This window comes from Gallinula chloropus, assembly GCF_964237585.1.
Source record: "Gallinula chloropus genome assembly, chromosome: 5".
NCBI lineage: Eukaryota > Metazoa > Chordata > Aves > Gruiformes > Rallidae > Gallinula > Gallinula chloropus.
Genome location: NC_140090.1, coordinates 53,329,166 through 53,349,758, shown reverse-complemented (window position 1 = coordinate 53,349,758; position 20,593 = coordinate 53,329,166). Strand labels below are relative to the sequence as shown.

General features: G+C 43.7%; 1 protein-coding gene across 1 annotated transcript in view; it reads left to right on the top strand.

Annotated features, from left to right (window-relative positions):
• Positions 1-878: 878 nt before the first annotated feature.
• CDHR1 (cadherin related family member 1) overlaps positions 879-20,593 on the top strand; it is a gene marked incomplete at both ends in the record, with an annotated part of 43,887 nt that continues 24,172 nt past the window's right edge. Inside the window, 9 exons of the mRNA XM_084264399.1 lie at positions 879-939; positions 1,701-1,796; positions 10,479-10,624; positions 11,409-11,459; positions 12,790-12,879; positions 13,359-13,445; positions 15,149-15,265; positions 16,905-17,048; positions 19,717-19,795. Of these exons, the coding sequence (XP_084120525.1) occupies positions 879-939; positions 1,701-1,796; positions 10,479-10,624; positions 11,409-11,459; positions 12,790-12,879; positions 13,359-13,445; positions 15,149-15,265; positions 16,905-17,048; positions 19,717-19,795 (871 nt within the window). The remainder of the gene's footprint in view (positions 940-1,700; positions 1,797-10,478; positions 10,625-11,408; positions 11,460-12,789; positions 12,880-13,358; positions 13,446-15,148; positions 15,266-16,904; positions 17,049-19,716; positions 19,796-20,593) is intronic.

Sequence of the window (20,593 nt, the reverse complement as noted above, 5' to 3'; positions counted from 1 at the left end):
GCTTTGTCTGAGGACAATTCCCAGAGTGGCTTTTTTTTAAACATAAAATTTATTGGATGATACGTAGCTTAAACCTGTACAAACCCCTTTTATGTACAGGAAAACAAAACAAGCAAATAAGAAAAGCTACTTTGTTAACTGTCTCCGTGCGATGGTGGTTAAACACACTTCTTACCTGGCTGGTTAAAAATTACCTGCTGAATGTAAAAGATGCTTTCAGAAATTCATGCAGTTTAAGAATGGAATGATCGAGCTGGCTCATGAAGAGAACAATGTGACTTCAGCATTTTCAGCACCCAATTCTGTGTATTTGTTTCTATCATAAATGTGATCGTTTCCTTTAAAACAGCTAGAATCACATTTGCTGCTTGTTGCTGGTGTTAGATTTTATTCCTTTGTAGTTTCTCAAGATCAGTAAATAAAGAGAAACCTCTTTTAGCTCTCAAAAAGAGGACTGGCTTAGAGAATTAAAGATACAGTGCAGAAAGAAAACAACTTTCCATTTTATCATCTCTTTGGACAGCACAAATACAGTACAAACAGCAGAACCTGTGAGAGTTACACTGATTCCTCCAAATCTTGTCTCAGAAATGAGTCCCACAGCTCCCTGCAAAGTAATTGGTCTAATTAGGTGGTAGGAAGGAGCTTCTTTAAATTCCTCAGAAATTAAGACGTGTCATCCGCTTAACATCTTAGCATCTGTTACTGCCTCTTGTACATTTCTCCACTACATCAGTCTGAAGGACACTTTCCTGGACCTTTCAGAAACACAAAAAAAAAAAACAAACCAAAAAAACCAAACAAACAAAACCCCCAAACACTGAAAAAGCAAAGCAAGCTCTTGAAACAGAGAAGAAATTGGTCCTTTCTTCAGTGGGATGAAGCATGTAAGGCATTTCACCCCCTCCTTATTTCTCAATTTGGTGCACGTTTGTCTGGGTGAGTACTATAATCACTTTGTTAAGTAAAAATATAGGAGGATACAAGCATAACCTTAAATCCTGTAGTAATCCTTACTGATGTGGTGATGTTGTTCTGAAATATTTTCCGTGGCAACTGGTCCCTGTGCAGATGTTACCCTCTCTGTTTATTTATTTGGAGTTTAGTTTCAAATGGGCTATTTTGACTCTCTAACCGTCAGTTGTTAGAATGACAACTAATTTGCTGTTTCTTGTTTTTTTTTTTTAACTTTGCTTGCTGTTGTCTGGCAGCAAGTAAGTAACTATTTAATTATGGCTAATTGCTCATGCAGTAGGCATAATTTTAAGACAGAATATGCTTAGAATACTGGGTAAGGTACCGAGGCACTGGGAAAGTTCAAGACTTGTGTGTGTGGAGTAGGGGAGATTTGTGCAGTTGTTACAAGATGAAAAGATTAATTTTGCAGTAAAGCTGTCTGGAACTGACTGAGATTTTCTGAGAGAGATCCTGCTACTTGATTTGTTTCTGTTGTTTTGAGTCTTTTTTTTTTCTGTGCACTGTCTCTATTTGCTGCTGAGTGAATGTTGGCACAGTGGCATGTGGAAGTAATTTTATTAAAAAATCTGTGTACAGATATAGTTCTCAAAGTCCGTTGCAGCAACTATGTTACTCACAGTATTCCCAGAACAGCTCATGTTTACTGAGAGTCGTGTTACAAAGCCAAGTAACTGCCACCTACAAAATGCTTTTCTTTGGCTTCTGTTTTGTTTTAATTACAGTTCAGGCAAATTATGCCCCCTATTTCTTTGATAACGGAGCCAGGAGCACAAACGGGAACATGGCACTCCTCAGCCTTTCGGAAGACACACCTGTTGGTCAGTATTAATGTTATTATGTTTAGATTATGAAACTGGAGCTGCTTGCTCTTTTGATCAGCAACGTGTATTTTGTTGCAGGTTCTTGTTATATACCCTGGTCTTTGGGATTTGGGGGGGGGGGGGGGTGTGTCTTTCTTTCCCTCAAGCTTTTAATTTATCTCAATTTAAAATGACATGTTTGAGTTCTAGCTGTAATTTAAAACATGAATTTTAACTCCCCTTTTCTCGGTTCACCAGTCTATCCACAGCAACAGACCACTGACCTTTGGGGTCAGAAATAAGTTTGTGGTGCTGAGGAACTTATTACCAATTCTGTAAATGCTTATGAAAGAAAGCCTAGTTCCTAGTAATTCTATCAGCCTTGGTTTTAAAAGCAAGCTGTACATTGAAAAGTAATAGAGGCATGATTTTCTTTAAACAGTTGTCAAATTCTTCATGTTTATGGTACAAGTGGTAGAAAATGTTTCTACCTGGAGTGAAAATTGCTTTAGCTAAATAACTGATGTTTTTAAAAAGGTGTAGTTTTTGTTTTATTGAAAATTCAAAAAAATGATACATTTTTCAGCTTTCAGCATTTTGAGGCAGGTCTATTTATGCTTCTTTTAACTGTGGTTGCATGAAGTAAAATTAAATAAGAATAAGAAGATGATTTATAATCAGTGTTTTCCACGGGGGGAAGAATACTTTCCTAACATTTAAAAAAAATTATGTAAAATATATTACAGTGATGAACACCAGCTGTTCTTCAAACACCACACTGAGGTTTTGTTTAGGATTTGCTCCTGTTTGTCTGTAGCTTTTTCAGACTAAATCAGAAAACTATTTAGCTATTGCAAATTGAATACCAGAGCACCCATTTATTAGCTGCCTCATGCATAGAGAGGGGTGATGTCTGTGCACAAGGGTGCACCCAAACCCCTTCCCTCCCAGGGCTTAGGCACCTCGGGGAGGCAAGGGTGAGGGAAGGATCCAGAGGGCACAGCCTCCTCTGGAAAACCGATGATGCTGCCATCTTTGCCTTCCTAAACATGAACAGAGTCGCTCACTGCTTTGGGAAGCAGCTGCCTGAGCTTGTTCAAAGTCTCCATTTCTGGTCCAATGGTGTTAGTGCCAGCCAAGAGCCACACCAGGGGAGGGGAGAGGGGTGGCTGAGCAGTCAGTTCTTTGCCTCCTCAACCAGAGAAGAGGAGGGGGAGAAGGTGTAGAAGTGACGCATCTAGCGTCAAGATGAGAGTTTAAGATGAACTTAAAAAGAGCTTGCTTATGATGCAGCAGGGATTTGCTATAAGCTTGGTCCAGCTTAAGTGGAAACCTCAGCTTAAGGCCAACAGTAATGTAGTGACACTTGTGAAAGCCAGAGGCAGAGCAAGGAACCACAATTTTGGCCATACTTCTGCCTGGATTCAAGTGGAAACCAGACTTGGTGATCCTGACAGCTCTGCTGATTGCTGGAGTAAGATTAGCCAGGGGAATGAGCTGTTTAGTCATGTAGATAAGGCTCGTAATGCCAGATAGCCACAAAATGGGCCCCCAACTCAGTTTGTTTGGGGTGGTGTTTGCCAACTCCACCACCCAAACCTCAGGCGGTACCTATCACTCGCTAGCCATCAAACTTCCATCCTCTGGTGTGGTGCCAGCTCACAGACAGTTACAGAGCATCAGCCTCTCCTGCCATGCTGGGAGCCTCCAGCCACCTGCATGGGGATGGGGAGCTACAGATGGCACAGAGCCACAACACAGTCAAAAATGTCTTTCCTATCAGGACCACAGCACCATGTAGTCTCTTGAATGGCAGCACTCCCTGCAGCAGCAAAGTGCAGCAGCAATTTTCCAGCGCTGGGACCCAGTGCATCTGATCTGGGGCTCTAGGCAAAAAAGGAGACTATGAGTGCCTCAAGAGCAGAACAGCAGTGTGAGGGGTCAGAGCCTCTGTTAGCGTTCCTGTAAGCAATCTGAGTAAGAATAATGATAAATGAGCAATGGGCTTTTGCACATGCTTTTTTAATGCTAGCAACCAGGATATGGTACATATTGGTCCCTGAAGAGTTTATGGTTTGGCTGCAGCAGTGATAAAGCTCAGGCTGTTCCATCTTCAGTGCTGCTGTGCCTCATGCATGCTGGCTTCATCCAGAATGTGTTTACATGTGTTTACATTGTCTGGCTTGTACCTCTAATTTGATGTATGAATGTGCTCTAAAAGACAAGAAGCAACTTCCGGCTCAGAGCTCCAAAGGTGCCACCAAAAGCATTTCTCTGAGGCAAAATGTTAGGAAGTGTTGAGTTTAGGCTTTTGCAAAGGGCCTAGAGAAGCCCTTGCAAGAGGGAGATAAGACCTTAGTTTTGTGAAATCCAGTGTGGTATCTTTGCCATGCAGCCACCAGTACTTCTTTGGGCTAATTCTCAGAACACCTTGATGAAAAGCTGAGAGTGCAGAGTCCTGTCTTCTGAAAGCACTTTGGGAAGCTCTCTTGGGACATAGCTGCTTGAGGTTTGCTTAATGCAAACTGCTGCTGCTACCTGCAGCCCACGTCAGCACAGCCACCCCTTGAGGATGGAGGCTCCCAGTGAGGCCATGAACACACAGGCACTTCAGTGCTGAAGTGCAGGGCATGCATTCAGCTTCTCACAGGGCGAGAGGACCAGTGTTCGCACCAGACCACGGTCAGAGCTTCGTGCCAGAGCTCAGCAAGGGCTCACACCTGTGCTAAATGGCTGCTAGGCTGGCCCTTTTCAGTGGCCACAGTGACAGGTCTCGCATCACAGAGGTGGCTGTAAACATCTTCCTCCCTCTGCCCTGATCTCCAGGAGAAGGTATCTGCTCTCCTGTGTCACAGTGCAGTCCCAAACATCCACAGTCCAGCAGTTGCCTTTCAGTTTGAGCAGGATGATCAGTGACCAAACAGGGGAGTTAAAACTTCCATATGTTTGATTCCGGATGGTTTCACTCAGGCTTAGGTGCTCAAAAATGGGCAGGTTGCCATTAGTTCTTTCCTGTGCTTACATAAAATTTGGAGTCATAGACAGGATGCTTTTCTTGGCAGCAGCCAGTGTTTGATCTGCGCAATGCCATGGACAGCGGCTTTAATAAACCTCCAGGAATTTTACGGTCTTTGGCCCCACTGAGATTACAAGCAGTTGGCAAAGCAGTGTGTTTTAGTTATGTCCCTTGCCTACAGATGCCTGGGAATGTGAAATGTTTTGGAGCACCAGAACAAGATGTTGGATTCTCTATGTGACTGCAATTTCTCTATGAAAAAGAGAAATTGTAGTGCTGCAGCTGCATAAGCACATCAAATTATTGTGCTCATACCATCCATTAGCTCCACCTTCTTTTTCCTTGTTTAATTTTGCTTACTTACAGGTAGTTGTCATCTACCAAGTTACATACGCTGTGACATAAGTTATCATCAAACCAGTAAATACTGTACATGTGTGAAAGCTTGAAAGTGTCTGCAGGTTGCCAGGTCCTGTTTGTTGCTGCAGAGCATGAGACCCCTCGAGTAAGAAGGGCCAGAACTGCAGCCCCTTCCAGTGCCAGGTTTGAGAAGAATGGGAAAAGCTATAAACTGAGATAGTGGTTGCAGTTCTGTAGCTGCTTGGCAGAGCAGGTGGGTGATTAGATCTTTTCAAGGAGTTGCCTGTGTACATACAAAATGTATGCATGCTCCTAATCAAAGTCTTAAGGCATGTGTAGGATGCTATTTCAGGTTGTTTGTTTCATCTGACCTCATTAATCCCTGTAAGCCCTCATAGTGAGGACAGTGAGGCTGAGAACAGCTGCAGAGCAAGGGATTGAAGCGTGCTCGGAAGGCCTAAGTTCATTGCTCTCTCAAAGCCCAAGCATCGTTGGTGCTCCAGAGATCTTTTCATGCCTCTCATCCTTATGCTTTTCCTTTCTTTTTTCCCCATGCACCCAAGTATGCATGTGCATGCACACACACACACACACCCCTCCCATTAAAAGCCAGTTTGCAGCAGCAATTCTTTGATCAAAGAACAGCTGCCAGCAATGCTACCTACCACTGGCTGACTTCAGGTCTCTCCATCCTTCAAGCCCTGTTGTACCTACACACTCCCAATCTTGTTTCTTCCCACCATTCACAGATGGCTGTGGAGAGCCCTCTTGTCCTCTCCGATCCTCATTGTTTCTTCCCTCTGTTTGTCACCTTGATCCAACTGATGCTCCCCAAACTGGTGTGAGTTCCTGCTAATGTGTCTCCTGGTCCTTCCTTCAGCACTCAGCGGTCTCACCCTGCCCCTCTGCTGTCTCTCTGTGTTCCTGTATTTCACCTGTCGCAGACATAGTAGTTGAACCCACAAGGAAATTTTTCTGCCTACAATTTATTTCCAGCCCTTCTTGTCACAAAAAAATACCTGAGTGAAAGAATTAACATGCTGCTTTTTATAAAGGATGATTCCTTTCTGACCAAGACAGGCACAAAAGGTTCAGCACCAGCTGTGTCTTGGAATCTACAGACCCACCAAGACCTCACGTTCAGGCAATTCCAGAAAAGCTGTATTTTTTCCAAGGTGCAAAAATACTCCACCTTTTGCAGACACCAAAATCTGCCCCCTTAGAAAGGTAGGAGCTGCCAGAACAAAACTTAAATGTGGCCTGCATCCTGCAGCAGAGCTGACACTGCACAAAATGGGCTGGCCCTGCAAAGCAGAGCACTGCACGGAGGTGCACTGAGGACTCATAGGTGTTACAAACTTGGCTTTTAGTCTTATTCTTCTAGCAGAAGCTGCAGATACATCAGAAAATTTCTCTCAGATAGCTTCTCCTTGGAGTTTCTGTGAGTGCCAAGAAGACAAATTGCTGCTGCCCATGGACTGGTGTTTTGGGGCCCATGCTGAGCACTTGCCACCATACCCCCCTCTCACCACCAAGGTGTGTTTCAGTGGCTGCTGTAGCAGCTGTGTCTGTTCGGAAGGAACAGTAGCTGGTAGTGAGTGGTAAAGGAGATGCTTTTGAGGTAGTCTGTGTGCGTGGTCCACATCTTCCAGCAGCCTGACCTCCCCTTTGCTTGGGGTAAGCTTGGAGTGTAAAACTTCTGTCTGTAGGCTTTGTGTTAACTGTCCATCCCCTTTCCTGGTGGAGAAATGGGCCTTTGGCTGAGACAGGTGGAGAGCAGGCCCATAACCCTAGGCAAGATAGTATTTGCTGTGACATCAGGACCAGAGATGTCCTGTCCTGGCTGCGTGACCATGGATGTTCCTGGCAGCATCTTGTTAACGGATGTCAGCTGTGGTGGCAAAAGACAAGGGGAAAATGGAGCATGAGTCCCAAATGTGCTTGGCTTCTTTAATTTGGCAGGGAGGGGGATTTGATTGCTGTGTGTCACACAGTAGAGAGGGAGAGTGTGCCTTCAGAGGGAGGGCAAAACCAGCCCCAGAGCACATGGACAGAGGCTGGCTGTGAATGAATTCAAGTCAGAAATGAAGTAAAATGGAGCAATGGCATCATGAGACAGCCATTCAGCCTGAGTGGCTGGAGCAAAGCTCAAATGGCTTTTGAGATGGAATAGGAAGATGGGGTGAGAGCCTGGCATCGCTTCTGGGAAGCAGCTGTAGCAAGGAGTCATGTGCAGCTCCCCAGAACATCCCCATCCCAGGCTGCTGCAGCATGCCTTAAACATTCGGAGCATTCAGCTCTTCCAACCGAGGCCCTTATGAAGCATTTGCCATATCCCTGGGTAAAGACTCTTCTGTTCCCTTCCCTTTCTGAATAAGAGAGGCTGTTTGCTTGGTACTCACTGATAAGATGTTAGCTGGCTTTTTCATTTATTTCCTTTTCAGCAGGCGGAGGCAGTTCACTGAGAGATTTTTAATAGGCATTAACACTGTGCTGAGAAGTGTTCCCAGGGTGTTAATGATATGTGTATCATAATGAGTATTGTGCAGTGCAATTACAATTCAGACAAAATTAGGAATTACAATGAGCTAGAAAATAAATTTTGATCCACAATCCAATTTAAAAGGCACACAAGTGTCCTGTACTATGAAAAACTAAGCAGCATGAGTTTTAGCCAGGAAACAAACCTTCTGGTGTAAAGATCTATGATGTCCTTTGTTGCTTGCTTGGAAACCTCAGTGATTTTGGTCTGTACCACTATGAGTGTTTCTTCTCACATTTAGCAGCAAGAAAATTCCTGTTTTCCCTTATAAGAAAATGCCTAGAAAATGTAGGGGAGAAAATCTATCAAATGCATCCACCTGAACTTCCACAGTCTGTTCCCCTCCAGCACATGCCCCGTGGTCCCTGAGGACTGGCGTGCAGCTCATGTACAGCCAGCGCTGATCGTTCTAGGCAGCCCTGGGCACAGCTCCCGACATGTGCCTGGTTGTCCCCGGTGGGCTCCAAGAGACCCCAGGCATGGGTTGTGCTGTCCATCCTGTTTCTCCCCTGCACCGGCAGCGCTGCTCAGCAGCTGCTGCAGGCACCCACCAAGCTAGAAGCAGGTCAGATAGCCAGTGGTGTATAACGTGGAAGGGACAGAAAAAAGGTGGAGAAGGGCAGGAAAGCAGCTGTGCAGTAGAAGCTTCTCGTGACTGAATAAGGCTGAAGAAAAGTGCTGTACTGATAACGATGTCAGTGAAGTGCTGACAGTTGACACCTGAATTCTCCATTTGGCTCCAGCTGTGATATTAAAACAAAGCTTAGACAAAGCTTTTGAAAAACAAGAATAAATGCAGTCAGTGCTGGAGCTCTAGAACCTTCAACAGTCCTGAAGTCTCTTCTGTAGACAGCTGAATCAGGAGGTGGGTGTCCTTTCAGGACACAGTTTTATATCAGCCCCAGTTCGTTCTTCTCCTTGCATGGCTTTGTACTTTTACAGTTCAGTTGTTACAGTCAGAGAAGTGTCTTACCACACTGTTCCTTGTCTTTCCCTATCATTTTTGGGGATCTCAGTTACAAATGTGTTCTTGTTTGCTACTTTGTTTTGTGGGAAATATCCAGGAAAATTGTGGAAAGTGTTTCCTTTTGTGAACCTGTTTTACACATCTGGTCTATTTGTTGGCTGTCTGAGTCAGTTTCTAACAGGGTCTGTTGTTTGTGCCTCTGTGGGCCCATTGTTTTTTTGCAGTGTGAACATTGTTCTTTCTGGACAAAGTTGCCCAAATATTGCCCTGGTAGTTATCATAAGAGAGTTTACTCGTAAGTGAGCAGAGATTCCCCATGGCTTGGCATAATCTCTTGCTATGCAAAGATGTTTTCTAAGTATCACAGCTTGTGCCTGGATGTTGCATGTCCATTAAGCTCACTGGGCTGTTTGCTTCACGTTCTGCATGGTGAGGAAAAAGCAAATGAGGGACAAAAAGGCTGCATTTCCAGGCTGAGGAAACACTGCAGAAGCTGACCTTGCAGTGCTGTGTGCAGGGCCTCAACCAAAACTCCAGAGTTAAACAGGGGCTTGTGGATCTGATCAGTGAAAAACTCCATGGCTACTGCAGAGAGGGTGCGAGAAAAAGATTATGACTTTTGAAAACAGAATTAAAACTCTCTTAAATTCAGGTCCAGTGTACTTCAAATCTGGAATCTTCTGCTTTCCCTGTAACAGTCATCTTCCTTAACTTTATGCTAAATTTCCTAGCAGGGACCCTTCCATCATATCTTTGTGTCCCACATGCAAGCAAAACTCACTCACTCACCAGTTTGTTGGGTGGCTGCAGTATTTCCAGTGCAGAGAATTCTGTTGGGTGTAAGGTACAGTTACTGTTCTGACTCTCTTCAGCTTGGATATCTCGGGCACAGCAGGTTGGAAGGAAACAACAGTGGTTTATGTTTCTGGCTCAGTTGACTGTTATTTGTCAAGTACTTTAAGTTATTTCTATAAAGATACTAATGCATAGTAGAATGACAAGATGTAAGTTTAAAAAAATAATACTAATTAACCCTCACCATGTTTTGAAAGTGTGGGTGTTATAACTCCCCCAGGAAGTATCACTTCGGATAAACAAAGTCAGTTCACTGGAAAAACTGGCACCAACTTCTCAAATGTTTAAAAATAGAAATAACAATCTCTTCCACAGCTTGTGAAAGAAATACATTGATGAGTTTAGAGAATTTATTCACTGGTAGGAGCATGAGTGGGTGTGTTAAGTAGAGAATTTAATGAGAGGGAGCTAATGAGGGAGAGCGGAGTAGGAAAGGCTTGCATCTATTAGTTCTGTAAGTGGAAAAGTCTGCAAATGTCCTTGCACCTCCTGAGTTTCAGAGCCTGGGTGCAGTCCTGTGGGAGTGCTGCCTTCAGCTGCCAGATCCTCTGCCTGCTAGTTTGTTGTTCCCATAGAGCAGAGGGGGGTGTGTGTGTGAGGGCCTTTTGCTATGGCTGAAATTGTACAAAAGCGTTGCTTCCAAGTCACCTGGGCTGACAGTCGAGAGTTTACTGTCTGTGTAAACACCGTGATGTGAACAGTATTGATCTAGGTGTGGTTCCACAGGAAAGGACCCAAAGTGACAGAAACCAGACTGATAAAACACAGTTTAGCCAGTAGACAGAAAAGTGGCAGTCAGGGCTATTGAGCTGTCTGCTTACTCATGTTTCCCAGTAAGTGAGTTTGATTCACAAAAGCTTTGTCTGCCACAGGGGAGCTCAGTTCCAAAGGAACAGATCAGTGAAGTAGTTGCTGATGGAAGTAACCACAGGGAAACGCTGTTGAATGCCAATTTTTCAGGTACCCATGTGTACACTCTGAATGGAACTGATCCAGAAGGAGATCCTGTGACATACGGCCTGGCCTATGAAGCTGGATCAAGACGTTACTTTTCTGTTGACAAGAACCTTGGAAATGTTACACTGATCGAAGAGCTTGACAGAGAGGTACAGTGAAATGGCACCACGCCATTCATGGAATTCCCTTCAGTTTAATTTGATCTGTAGCTTTGAGAGACAATGCCAGTATAGTTACCCCTGAAACATCTAATATACTTTGCAGTTCTGAGACATTATACTTCATCCATCACATTGTTTTCCACTTCACCTGTGCCACTGACACTGCTGTCAAATATTTCAGCAGCTGTCTATCCAGCTTTTGCCAAAAGAGAAGTTTGCTCTCCATTTCTATCTTCCCACACCCTGTGAAATGCTATGGGGCAGTTATGGCCCTCTGATCCTCAGACAGGGGACCATCCTATCATTAAGTGGAAGTAGAGATTTGTGTAAGCAGTGTTCCAGGGCACTTCTCTAGTAACTTCATAGCCCATTAGCCTACACGTAAGCATGTGGGTTAAAGAGGTTCCCAGCAATAGTGCCCTGAGAACACAGGCACTGAACCCTTCGTGTCCCCTTTGCAAAATACTTTATACTGAGACAGAAGAATTTTGAACCAGCAGTGCCTTTTTAGGGAATGTTTCTTGAAAAAGATGCCTGATTTTCACTAGCACTTTGTAGGACAACAGGGATTCCCACCTCTGGAAAGTGGCCACAGAAAGTCCAAGGAGCTCTGCAGCTGGAGCCTCTTAGGGGTCTTCCTAGCCCTTGCTGTGGTTGTTTTGTGGTATTAGTTACTTTCATCTACCGGTTGTGAGGCACATTTAAATTTGTGGGCCTTTTCCAATCAGGGCAAACACTGTCTCTCTGACTAAGGAATTTTCTTGGTTTTCAGAAGGAAGACGAGATTGAAGTCATTGTTAGTATTTCAGATGGCCTGAGTACAGTAAGTATTTAATTATGCGGTATCTTGTCAAATTGTCTGTCCCCACATACCTCCTCTTCTTAAATTACCATACAGGAACTATCTCATTTTATCAGAAAACACAATCTCATTAGTCTTCCCTCCTGTTTCAAGAGCCGCTGAACTTCCAGTAACTCGGGTCTCGCTCCAGCCCCTTGCACAGCTATTTGAGAATAATTACAATGCAGCGTGAGCTGAAAAAATGACTTGGTGGCCTGTGGAATTACAGCAGCTTCCTAAGAAGTGTCGCTGTCAGCTCAGTAGGATTCATACCGAAGAAAGATCTGGAAGCTTTTTGGAGAAATGCATCACTTTATAGGAGCTAGTGTTGGATGCCCAAGAGCTGAGTGTCCCTCCACCCCCACGGTGTTTTTCTAGAGTGACATTAAGAAGATTTGCTTAGGCTGAGGTGGTGGGGGTTTTCTTGTCTGCTGTTGAATAAAGCTTTGATCATCTCTAATCGTTAAGGGCTTAATCCAAGGCATTGCACAAGCATCCAGTCCTAGTTCTACAAATTTCCTTGGCATTTTCAGTTTACTGATGGATGCTGTCACAGCCAGGATACATGCCTGCCAATAAAAGGACCTGGGCTTCATCACTAGAGGTGTCACAAAAGTGGGACCCTCTTACTATTCACAAGACAGAATAACTCTAGAGCTCTTCCTCATCTCAAACAAATTAGTTTAGATTAAAAATGCTTGGAAGGTGCCAGCATCCTACGGACACAACTGCCTAGGCAACCTCTGTAAATAGGGAATAATGGGGTCAACATCCATGTGTCCACTTGCAAATAACTGGGAAGCTTTGTTGGTCAAATATATTTGCTGTATTTTTAGGAGAAGAACACATTTTGTTTGAGATGGATTGTTACAAATTAGTAGCATGCATTTGTACATCCAAATTATGCATGCTGTTACACAGTATCATGATATCAAATGAGGCATTAACGAATGCTCTTGGCTGTCAGATACCAACTCTTACAGTCTTTTATGTATTCTCATAAAATACATCATGGATCTTGAATGCCATAAAGATGACAAAAGACTTGAAAAATAGCCCCAGTCTGTAATTTACAAGGTACTCTGAGACTCCTTATTTAGTCTGGAGATATCTGGGTGTTCTCCACAAAGCAAATTCTCCTGGATTGTGGGATTTTCTGTGTTTTCTTTTATGTGCTCGTTTTTGGTAGTGCAAAGATGCTCTATTGCAACAGGACTTTGCATTGCCTTTGCATACACCTTAGTAGGAAAAAGAGCAGGTATGTGTTGAAGATCAGTTTGAGTCATAATATGTTCTTTATATTCTGCTACAGGTTTCTGAAAAAGTCAGGATCCTTGTAATGGATGCTAATGATGAGAGCCCGGAGTTCATCAATACACCTTATATAGTTCAAGTCCCAGAGGTTGGTGCAATTCCTTTGCATACTGGAAGTATATTCCAATAGGTTGTAAAAAGGAGCTAGTATGTAAAATAGTGAAGTAAGATGTGCAGAACTTTTGTTTTGGGATTTGGGTGGATATTTAATCACCACTGCAAACTTAGGGAATAAGTCTGTAGGTACTGAAGGTATGCTATTTTGTGGGTAAGATCCATGATGTGGGTCATTGGGACTTTCTAGAATTTACTTCAGTGGGAATAGGATGCGCTCTGTCTTAGCTGAGATTTCCTATCATTCCAAAAAGTTTTTCTTCCTTCTCATTGTTCTCCAATGTCCTCCATTTTTAATCTCTTTCCTTTCTGCTCTTCAGTTCTCTCAATGTGTTTATAATCTTTCTACCGTCACACTGTCTTTTTGCCTCCTTGTGTGCTTATTTCTCATTTCTTCTTTTTCCACTTCTTTGTGGTTACAGAATCTGTTTTTCCACTTCTTTCTGGTTACAGAATGCTCCCTCTGGCAGCAGTATCTTTAAAATTGAGGCAGTGGACAAAGACACCGGTTCTGGAGGAAGTATCACCTACTTCTTGCAGGTAAGGTATTACCTGTGCCTTCAAAAATGATCTCTATTTACTGAAACCTCGTCGACAAAAAGATTTTGAGGGTTGAGCCTGCTACTAGAGTCAGTAGGACCAGTTTTGTTGTGTGCAGAAGAAAACAAACATTGACAAAAGGGATACCGCCTGCCTGAGCAGCCAAGCGCAGTCCAGCAGGCAGAAGGAGGAACTGGAGTTGCCCATCTGGCAGCTATGCTTGCCAGCAGGACTTCTCACAGCACAGCCCTTCCTGGTGCTTCCTTTGGTGTGACGGAGAGACCAAGTCTAACTTGGAATCTTGTGTGCATATATATATATACACATATATACATATATACAGTGTGAAATAGTTTTCTTTAGGAAGCACAATGCACTGGAAACAGAAACGTGGGCTTTGGTGGAGTAGGCTGGTGCATAACAGAGAACTGGATCACAGTGTGAAATATGAGGTACTGTCTTCTTACTGACAAAGCTGTGCCTGCTTGAAACCAGCCTTTCAGGTGTTGTCTGCTGGTGAAGAACAGAAAGGGCTCTGTATTTAAATCTGAATTTCTTTATTACAGACCTTCTGCATGCCAAAAGGGCAATTTTTTGCATTATATCCTCAAAATTCCTTTTTCTTCCTACAAGCAGCTTCGTAGAGATTAGCTGCAGTTCCCCTTTTTCTAAAGGCAGCAGGAAAAAAACCCAGTTTGTTGCAGTGTTTATTTTGGATACAAATATGGAAACAAGTTGGAAGATATTTACATAGCACTAAATCTAATCTTGTTAAGAGCTTGGGCATACTGTGAAATACCACCTTGAGTGCCTTGTTGAAATTTAGTTTTGATTTCAACAATTATGATCTATTTCAAATACATTATATGCAGGATTTGATTTTGCACAGGGCTTTTTCCAGTAAGCTGATGACTAGGAGACCAAGGAACAGTAGCTTCAAACTCCTGTATCTAGTCGATACATTTGTATGACAGAAAGCCTACTAAATACATGTTCTCATTGAAAAAAGGTTGCTGTGTCTTTTGGCCCAAACTCTGAGGATTCTTAAGTTGCACAGAGTGAAAAGCTCTCTGAAAGTCTGATGTGAGCAGGTGGTGATGGCTACTGAAAAGACCAGGATTGTCTGATGGTGACCATCATGTATTGACACCCAAATAGACATGTGTTTATAGATACCTCCGGACCAGAAGAATGGAGGGAGATCTTTTTAGGCCTTTTTGGAAATCAGATGTCTTTTAGGTTTTATTTGTATATCACAAAAATCACCAAAACACCCCTCTATTGGCAATAATCTTGCTTTTTTTTTTTTTTTTTGAAGCCAGAACTTTGCAACATTTGGGTGTAAAAGCTTTTTTCTTCTTCCTTTTTTCCCCTCAAGTATTTTTCTGTTAAGCCTCCCTACCTCTTTCCATGCAATAAGCTGTGTTAACCAAAGTTTAAGATTTCACAATGAAATACTAAAAGATTAAAAAAAAATCTACATTGAAGGTAACTGATTTAGTCTGAATAATGAGATGCTCGTGGTTGGTTCATGAATTGTTCATAAACACACAGAGGTGAAATTCATCAAATACATTATTCACCCAAACCATATCATTATTCTAGTCTTTTCCCTTAGCAGATGAAATAAAAGATGAATCCCTACAGCAATCTTATTTCCATACCTGTAATCTCTCACTGTTTCTGCTTTTCTTTTCTTCTAGAACATCCATGCTAATAAGTTTACAATAGACCGTCACAGTGGTGTCCTGCGCATCAAAACAGGGGTCACCCTGGATTATGAGAAATCAAGAACACATTTTGTCATTGTTGTGGCCAAGGTATAAAGCTTTTATCTGAAACTATAGGAGGTAGGGGGCTTTATTTGGGTAGGAATGATTAGTTTGAACATGAGTTCAGGGTTGCTGGAATGTGAAGTATAACGCTGAGGGAGCAGAGCTGCTCGCCCTATAACATCTGGAGGTGTGTGGGGTAACATGGAAAAGTGAGGCAGGAACGGTGACAAGTGTCTTCTGCTGAGCAGCATCTGGAGGGATTTAGGAGCAGGTTTCCCACTTCATACTCAGGCCCCAGTGCCAGGACAGCAAGCCCTGCTGCAGCAAGTCACTGAGTTTTGAGTCACCTAGAGGTGAGGGGTTGGTGTATGCAGCCCCGGCTTCAGGAAGCATCAGCCTTTCAACAAATGCAGGTGCCCAGGGCTCCCTCATGCTGCCCTCATCACGGCCCTGACACAACAAAGGCAAACCCCTGGCATGCAGGCCCTGTGAGTCACAGCCATTAGCCACAGTAAGACACAGGGTGCAGCTGGACATCGTGCAGCACGAGTGACTGGTTTTCTGCAAATATCCATGGATGTCTCTTCCTTTCAGTTCTCTGCTGCCTTGTGGCAGGAGCTTATTCAAATCCTGCAAATGTTGCTGCACATCCCTTCTTGGCACTGCCGTTCTCAGCAGTGCTGTGCCTGTGGCATGGCTGAGGATTCATAAAAGGCATTAAAAGTTTATGGATTCTGAAGTAAAGTTGCTCAGGATCCTATGGGGACCTGTCACACAGACAGGCTCTCATGGGTGGAAAGAGGATGATTTTGCTACTACTTGTGAGGACTTTGAGTTTCTCATGTTTTATGAAAAACATACGTATCCTCTTATGTATTTATTCAGCCAGAGTTCATTTGAGGAGAAGTAGCAAAATTCAGTTTAAATGTTGCCTTTGGAGAAGTAAGTAGGAAAAAGAAGTGAGTATATCTTTAAATAAAACATAAAAAAAATATTTAGAACGGGTACAGTAGACATGCTGAAGAATTCACACTCTTATACACCAGCATGACTACTGACCTCCAGCCTGTGCTCTGAGACTGAGGGTGTTAAAAGCTTCTGAAATTGCGAGTCATCTTTCTAATTGCCTCTGCTGTATCAGTAGCACAGGGTTGATTGTAGTCAGGTCCCCAGAGACTGTTTATACACTGTGGCTATCTAACAGTTCTTGGCTGCATGGCTCCTCTGTGCTTTCACTTTGTCATGTAAGAATCCCTAGGAGACTTTGATCATGTGCGCTGTTTTATTTCCCCCTAGAAATGCACTACCTTGTATTTGAGAAGACTATATGTGAAGAACTTAGTCACTAACTTTTAGCATCAGTTTCTGGCATTCTTTTTTTCCCAAAAAATCCCCCTTGAATTCCTTGTATCCTGAGCCATTGATAAAAGATGATACGTGGCTACATATATTGACACAACCATTTCGAATATAAGGAATTACTTCTGAGGCACTGTAAGCCATCTTCCTAATCAGAGAAGGAGCAGGACAAATAGAAAAGAGAGTAGGGCAGCAGAGACAAGTCCGTATGTTGAGAGGTGTTCCTGGGGGTGAGCTTCTGAAGGCTTGTGGGATGCCTGCAATGCCATAAGCCGATTTTTAGACACGTTTTGGCAGAGGGATCTGATGATAACTTCTCTTCTAGGATGGTGGTGGAAAGCTCAGGGGAGACAACAAAGTGTTTTCAGCCACAACAACGGTTACTGTCAATGTGGAGGATGTTCAGGACACTCCTCCCATGTTCATCGGCACTCCCTACTATGGATACGTCTACGAGGACACACTTGCAGTAAGTGCTGGGTTTCACCTGAAGGAGAACAAGCACGGTCTTTCACATCTCAGCTCAGGCTTTATTGGAAACTGGGACCCAAATGGTGATTTCACTCCTTGGTGAAATGAGCTGCCCGAATCTCAGACTTCTTATTCACATCCATTGCAGATTTGCCATACAGGGCTTCCTGTTGCTGTCATTAAAATCAGAAAGAATTTGGCCCATTTATGTTGGCCTAAGCCCAGAAAATGACTGAACGCTCTTCCGTAGCTGAGACCTGCAGAGAAACTTGGGTGAAGGTTGCAGCAGGTTGCCAATTACCTCACCTGAACATGTCATGCTAGAAGCCTTAGTGTGTTTGTGTGCTGTATGGTCTCATGGTGCTTTTTTTTTCTCCCTGATCGGTCTGGTACCAACAGCTGGTTGTGCAAGGTGTGCGGGGAATTTATGCCCAGATACTCCAGACACTTTTTGAGCTGTCCCGCTGACATCACCTAGGAAAAGTAAGCCTGACATCCCCACAATGCAGGACACTTTCTGCTCAGTGATGATTAGAGAGACAGAAGTCCTCCCAAGCCCAACCCTGACCAAATTATCAGGCAAGCAAGGACATACTTAAGAGAACCACTTACAAGTGGGGACATTGCATTTGTGGGTATGTGTGTGCTGCTGAAGACAGCTATCACAAACACAGAACCCAAGGAGTACACTGAGCACCTGGCTGTGCCCTCACCTCAGAAACACCTAATGCAGATTTGCTTAAAAGGGAGTATACACCTTGGCAGGTTAGGTTTTTATACCCACCATGATGCTTTCAGCCACACAGTAGACTTGAAGCTGCAAACTAATGAGTTTTCTGTATACGCAGTGTCATGATGTTGTGTATAGATCAACTTTCACCTTGATGCACAACCCTGAATTGAAGTTTACTTCCTACGCAGAACAAGAAATGGTATCTACTCTTGAAATTAGCCAACATCGGATCATTGGTCTCTTTGGCAGTGTGACTGCACACTGTTCAGCTGATCTTCCCTTGCACTTCAGGAAAGATCATGTCTTTGCTTTCTGCTCGGAACTCCAGTGTATGCTGCAGCCCTTGCATCACTGTCAACTGCAGTTCAGCACGTAGGCTGTTGTGTTTCAGCAGGGCAGAGAAGAATGATATTCCGTATATTGATTTATTCTGCATAGTTACATATAGATCTTGAAATAACTATCAGGTGCACGTGGGAGTTATTGTTTACCATGGAAATGGGAGTCAATAAATGTTAATTACATCCAGCCTGAGCTCATAACTTACACCATTACGGTATTACTGTGTTGGAAGCAGACATCAGTCCTTCCCAGTGTGGGTTTTGCTATTAGAATGAACTCTGCAGAGAGAGACACACTAGCTGATTTTAGTGTTGTTTACACGTTTGGTGTTAATTTTGCAAACTTGCTCCTTTTCTCCTCAGTGGAGCTGTCAGGATTTACACGTACTCTGTCACCTTCAAAGGGACTGCACTGCATTTTGCCCACTAGGCAGATTTTATTGCAGCTTCCAGCATAAATGATAATAAATACAGTTCTGTATTTCCTGTTGCTGTAACAGAACCTTGCTCTTGTTTGAAAAATTCACTCAGGGGTTGTCATGACAATGTTCCCTGTTGCCATTTGTGATTAACTGACAGTTACTTTAGTGTTGCCTGTTTTTGCAGTCCCAAACAGTTACACTTTAGTTCAGAGGCCTAAATTGCACAGCTCCTTGCCACTTGGGTGAGTATTCTAACACTGGCAGTCATCATCCTTCTGAGTTGATAGGAGTAGTCACACAAGAAAATGATCTCCAGTACTCAAGTTCCATACATATGGCCCACGGCCATGTAGCTGGCACAGAAAGACAGACAGTGAACATTTAAGGACAATGAAATCACTGTCATTTTCATCACAATCTTATGCCCTAAATGTTCTGTGGGCCGAGTTACTTTGTGTTTCCCTGTTTGCTTTCACTGCCTGTCCAAACTTAATCAGGTAGGACCAAAACGACCTGCTGATTCCTCAGCAGGGGCCTGTGTCTCAGCACGCTGTGTGGCCATGGGGCATGCAGAAATGCTGGGAGCCTGCACAGCAGCTACCAGAGGGCAGCTTGGTAATGACCCAAACTGTACCTTGCATCTCTGATTGCTCAAAGTCTTCTGTCCAAGTCTGTGACTCGAGGTAGGTGTCTCAGACCACAGCTTCCAACTGCTCCTGCAGCCAGCCAGACAGTCCCAAGGGCTGAGGCACCCGTAGCCACATGGGCTCTGCAGCCATTTCTCACCCACACCTCAGCACTGCCGCAGCAGTGGGCACGAGCAGCCCGTGGGGAGCAGTGCAGTGCTCCTGCTCATCCTCTGGTGCTCACCCAATGCAGTGTGGAAAAGACCCAGGAGGGCAGGGTGCTGGGTGAACTGGCACTGGTCTCTTGGCAGGGCATGGCATGCCCTGAGGCTGCAGCAAGCCCTGCCCTCCTGAGGCATCTAAGGCCCAGAAACCACCTTGCACACACCTTGCAGTGCTCCTCGTGCTGCACAAGCGAAATTACTCTTCCCTGCAACACCTTGCTGCAGAAAGGCTAACGGAGGTTGGGTTTATTATTACACGTTTGCAATTTTGCTGCTCTTTGATCTCAGCACACAGACTGTGATTTCCCATTGCTCCCCAGGGCTCTGAGGTCCTTACCGTTGTTGCTCTTGATGGAGACAGAGGAAAGCCTAACAGTATTCATTACTGCATTGTGAACGGTGAGTAGATTTGTATGAGATCCGAAGGGCACTCAAAACTAGATCTGACATTAAATTAGAATGGGATATGCTGGAGTTTAATAAAGCTGAGACAAACTCTCATGAAATATTGTCAGGTGCCTCAAACCAGCCAAGTTATGATTCAGTGAGTTTTAGTGTCTGCTTCACAGAACTATGCTTGGAGTTTTTAATGTTGCTGATTTGTTAGGCATCAGTAGCCTGCTTGTCATTCCAGGGAGCATAAAGGGAGACACGTTCACTGCTACTGAGCATCTCTGTCTTTTAATGAAAGACCCAGGCACAGTATTTAGAGGGATATTTTTATTAATATTGTGATTAAAGTGACTAAATGGTCAAACCTTGGGTTTCTTGGAAGAAGTTATATTTACTAGTGAGGAGAGGCTGTCTGTACACTGCACTGGAAGAAAGTAGATGTTATCAGAAGATTAATGCTTTTCATCAGCTATTCTGAGGGTGTCTGTCACACATCTTTTAATAGCATAAATGTGAGACTTAGCTGAATTGATGATTCATTAGCTGGTGAAGTTAACAGCTTAGCTCAACTAAATTTCAAGCTACAACTTTAATTCTCTTTGATTCTCTCTTCCTCCAAAACAAGACTTCCATGGCAACTTCCTGGGCACCCCGCTCCCAGGCATGAAAGACCCCCAGATTTCACAAGCGATATCTGAGGAATAGTAGCAGAGCTATTGAATAAGTTCTTTGTTGTGTTATGGGGTGTAAACAGTGATGTCTGGAGAGGATGGAGAGGGTTGCAGCTGAGGTTTTGCCTTGATG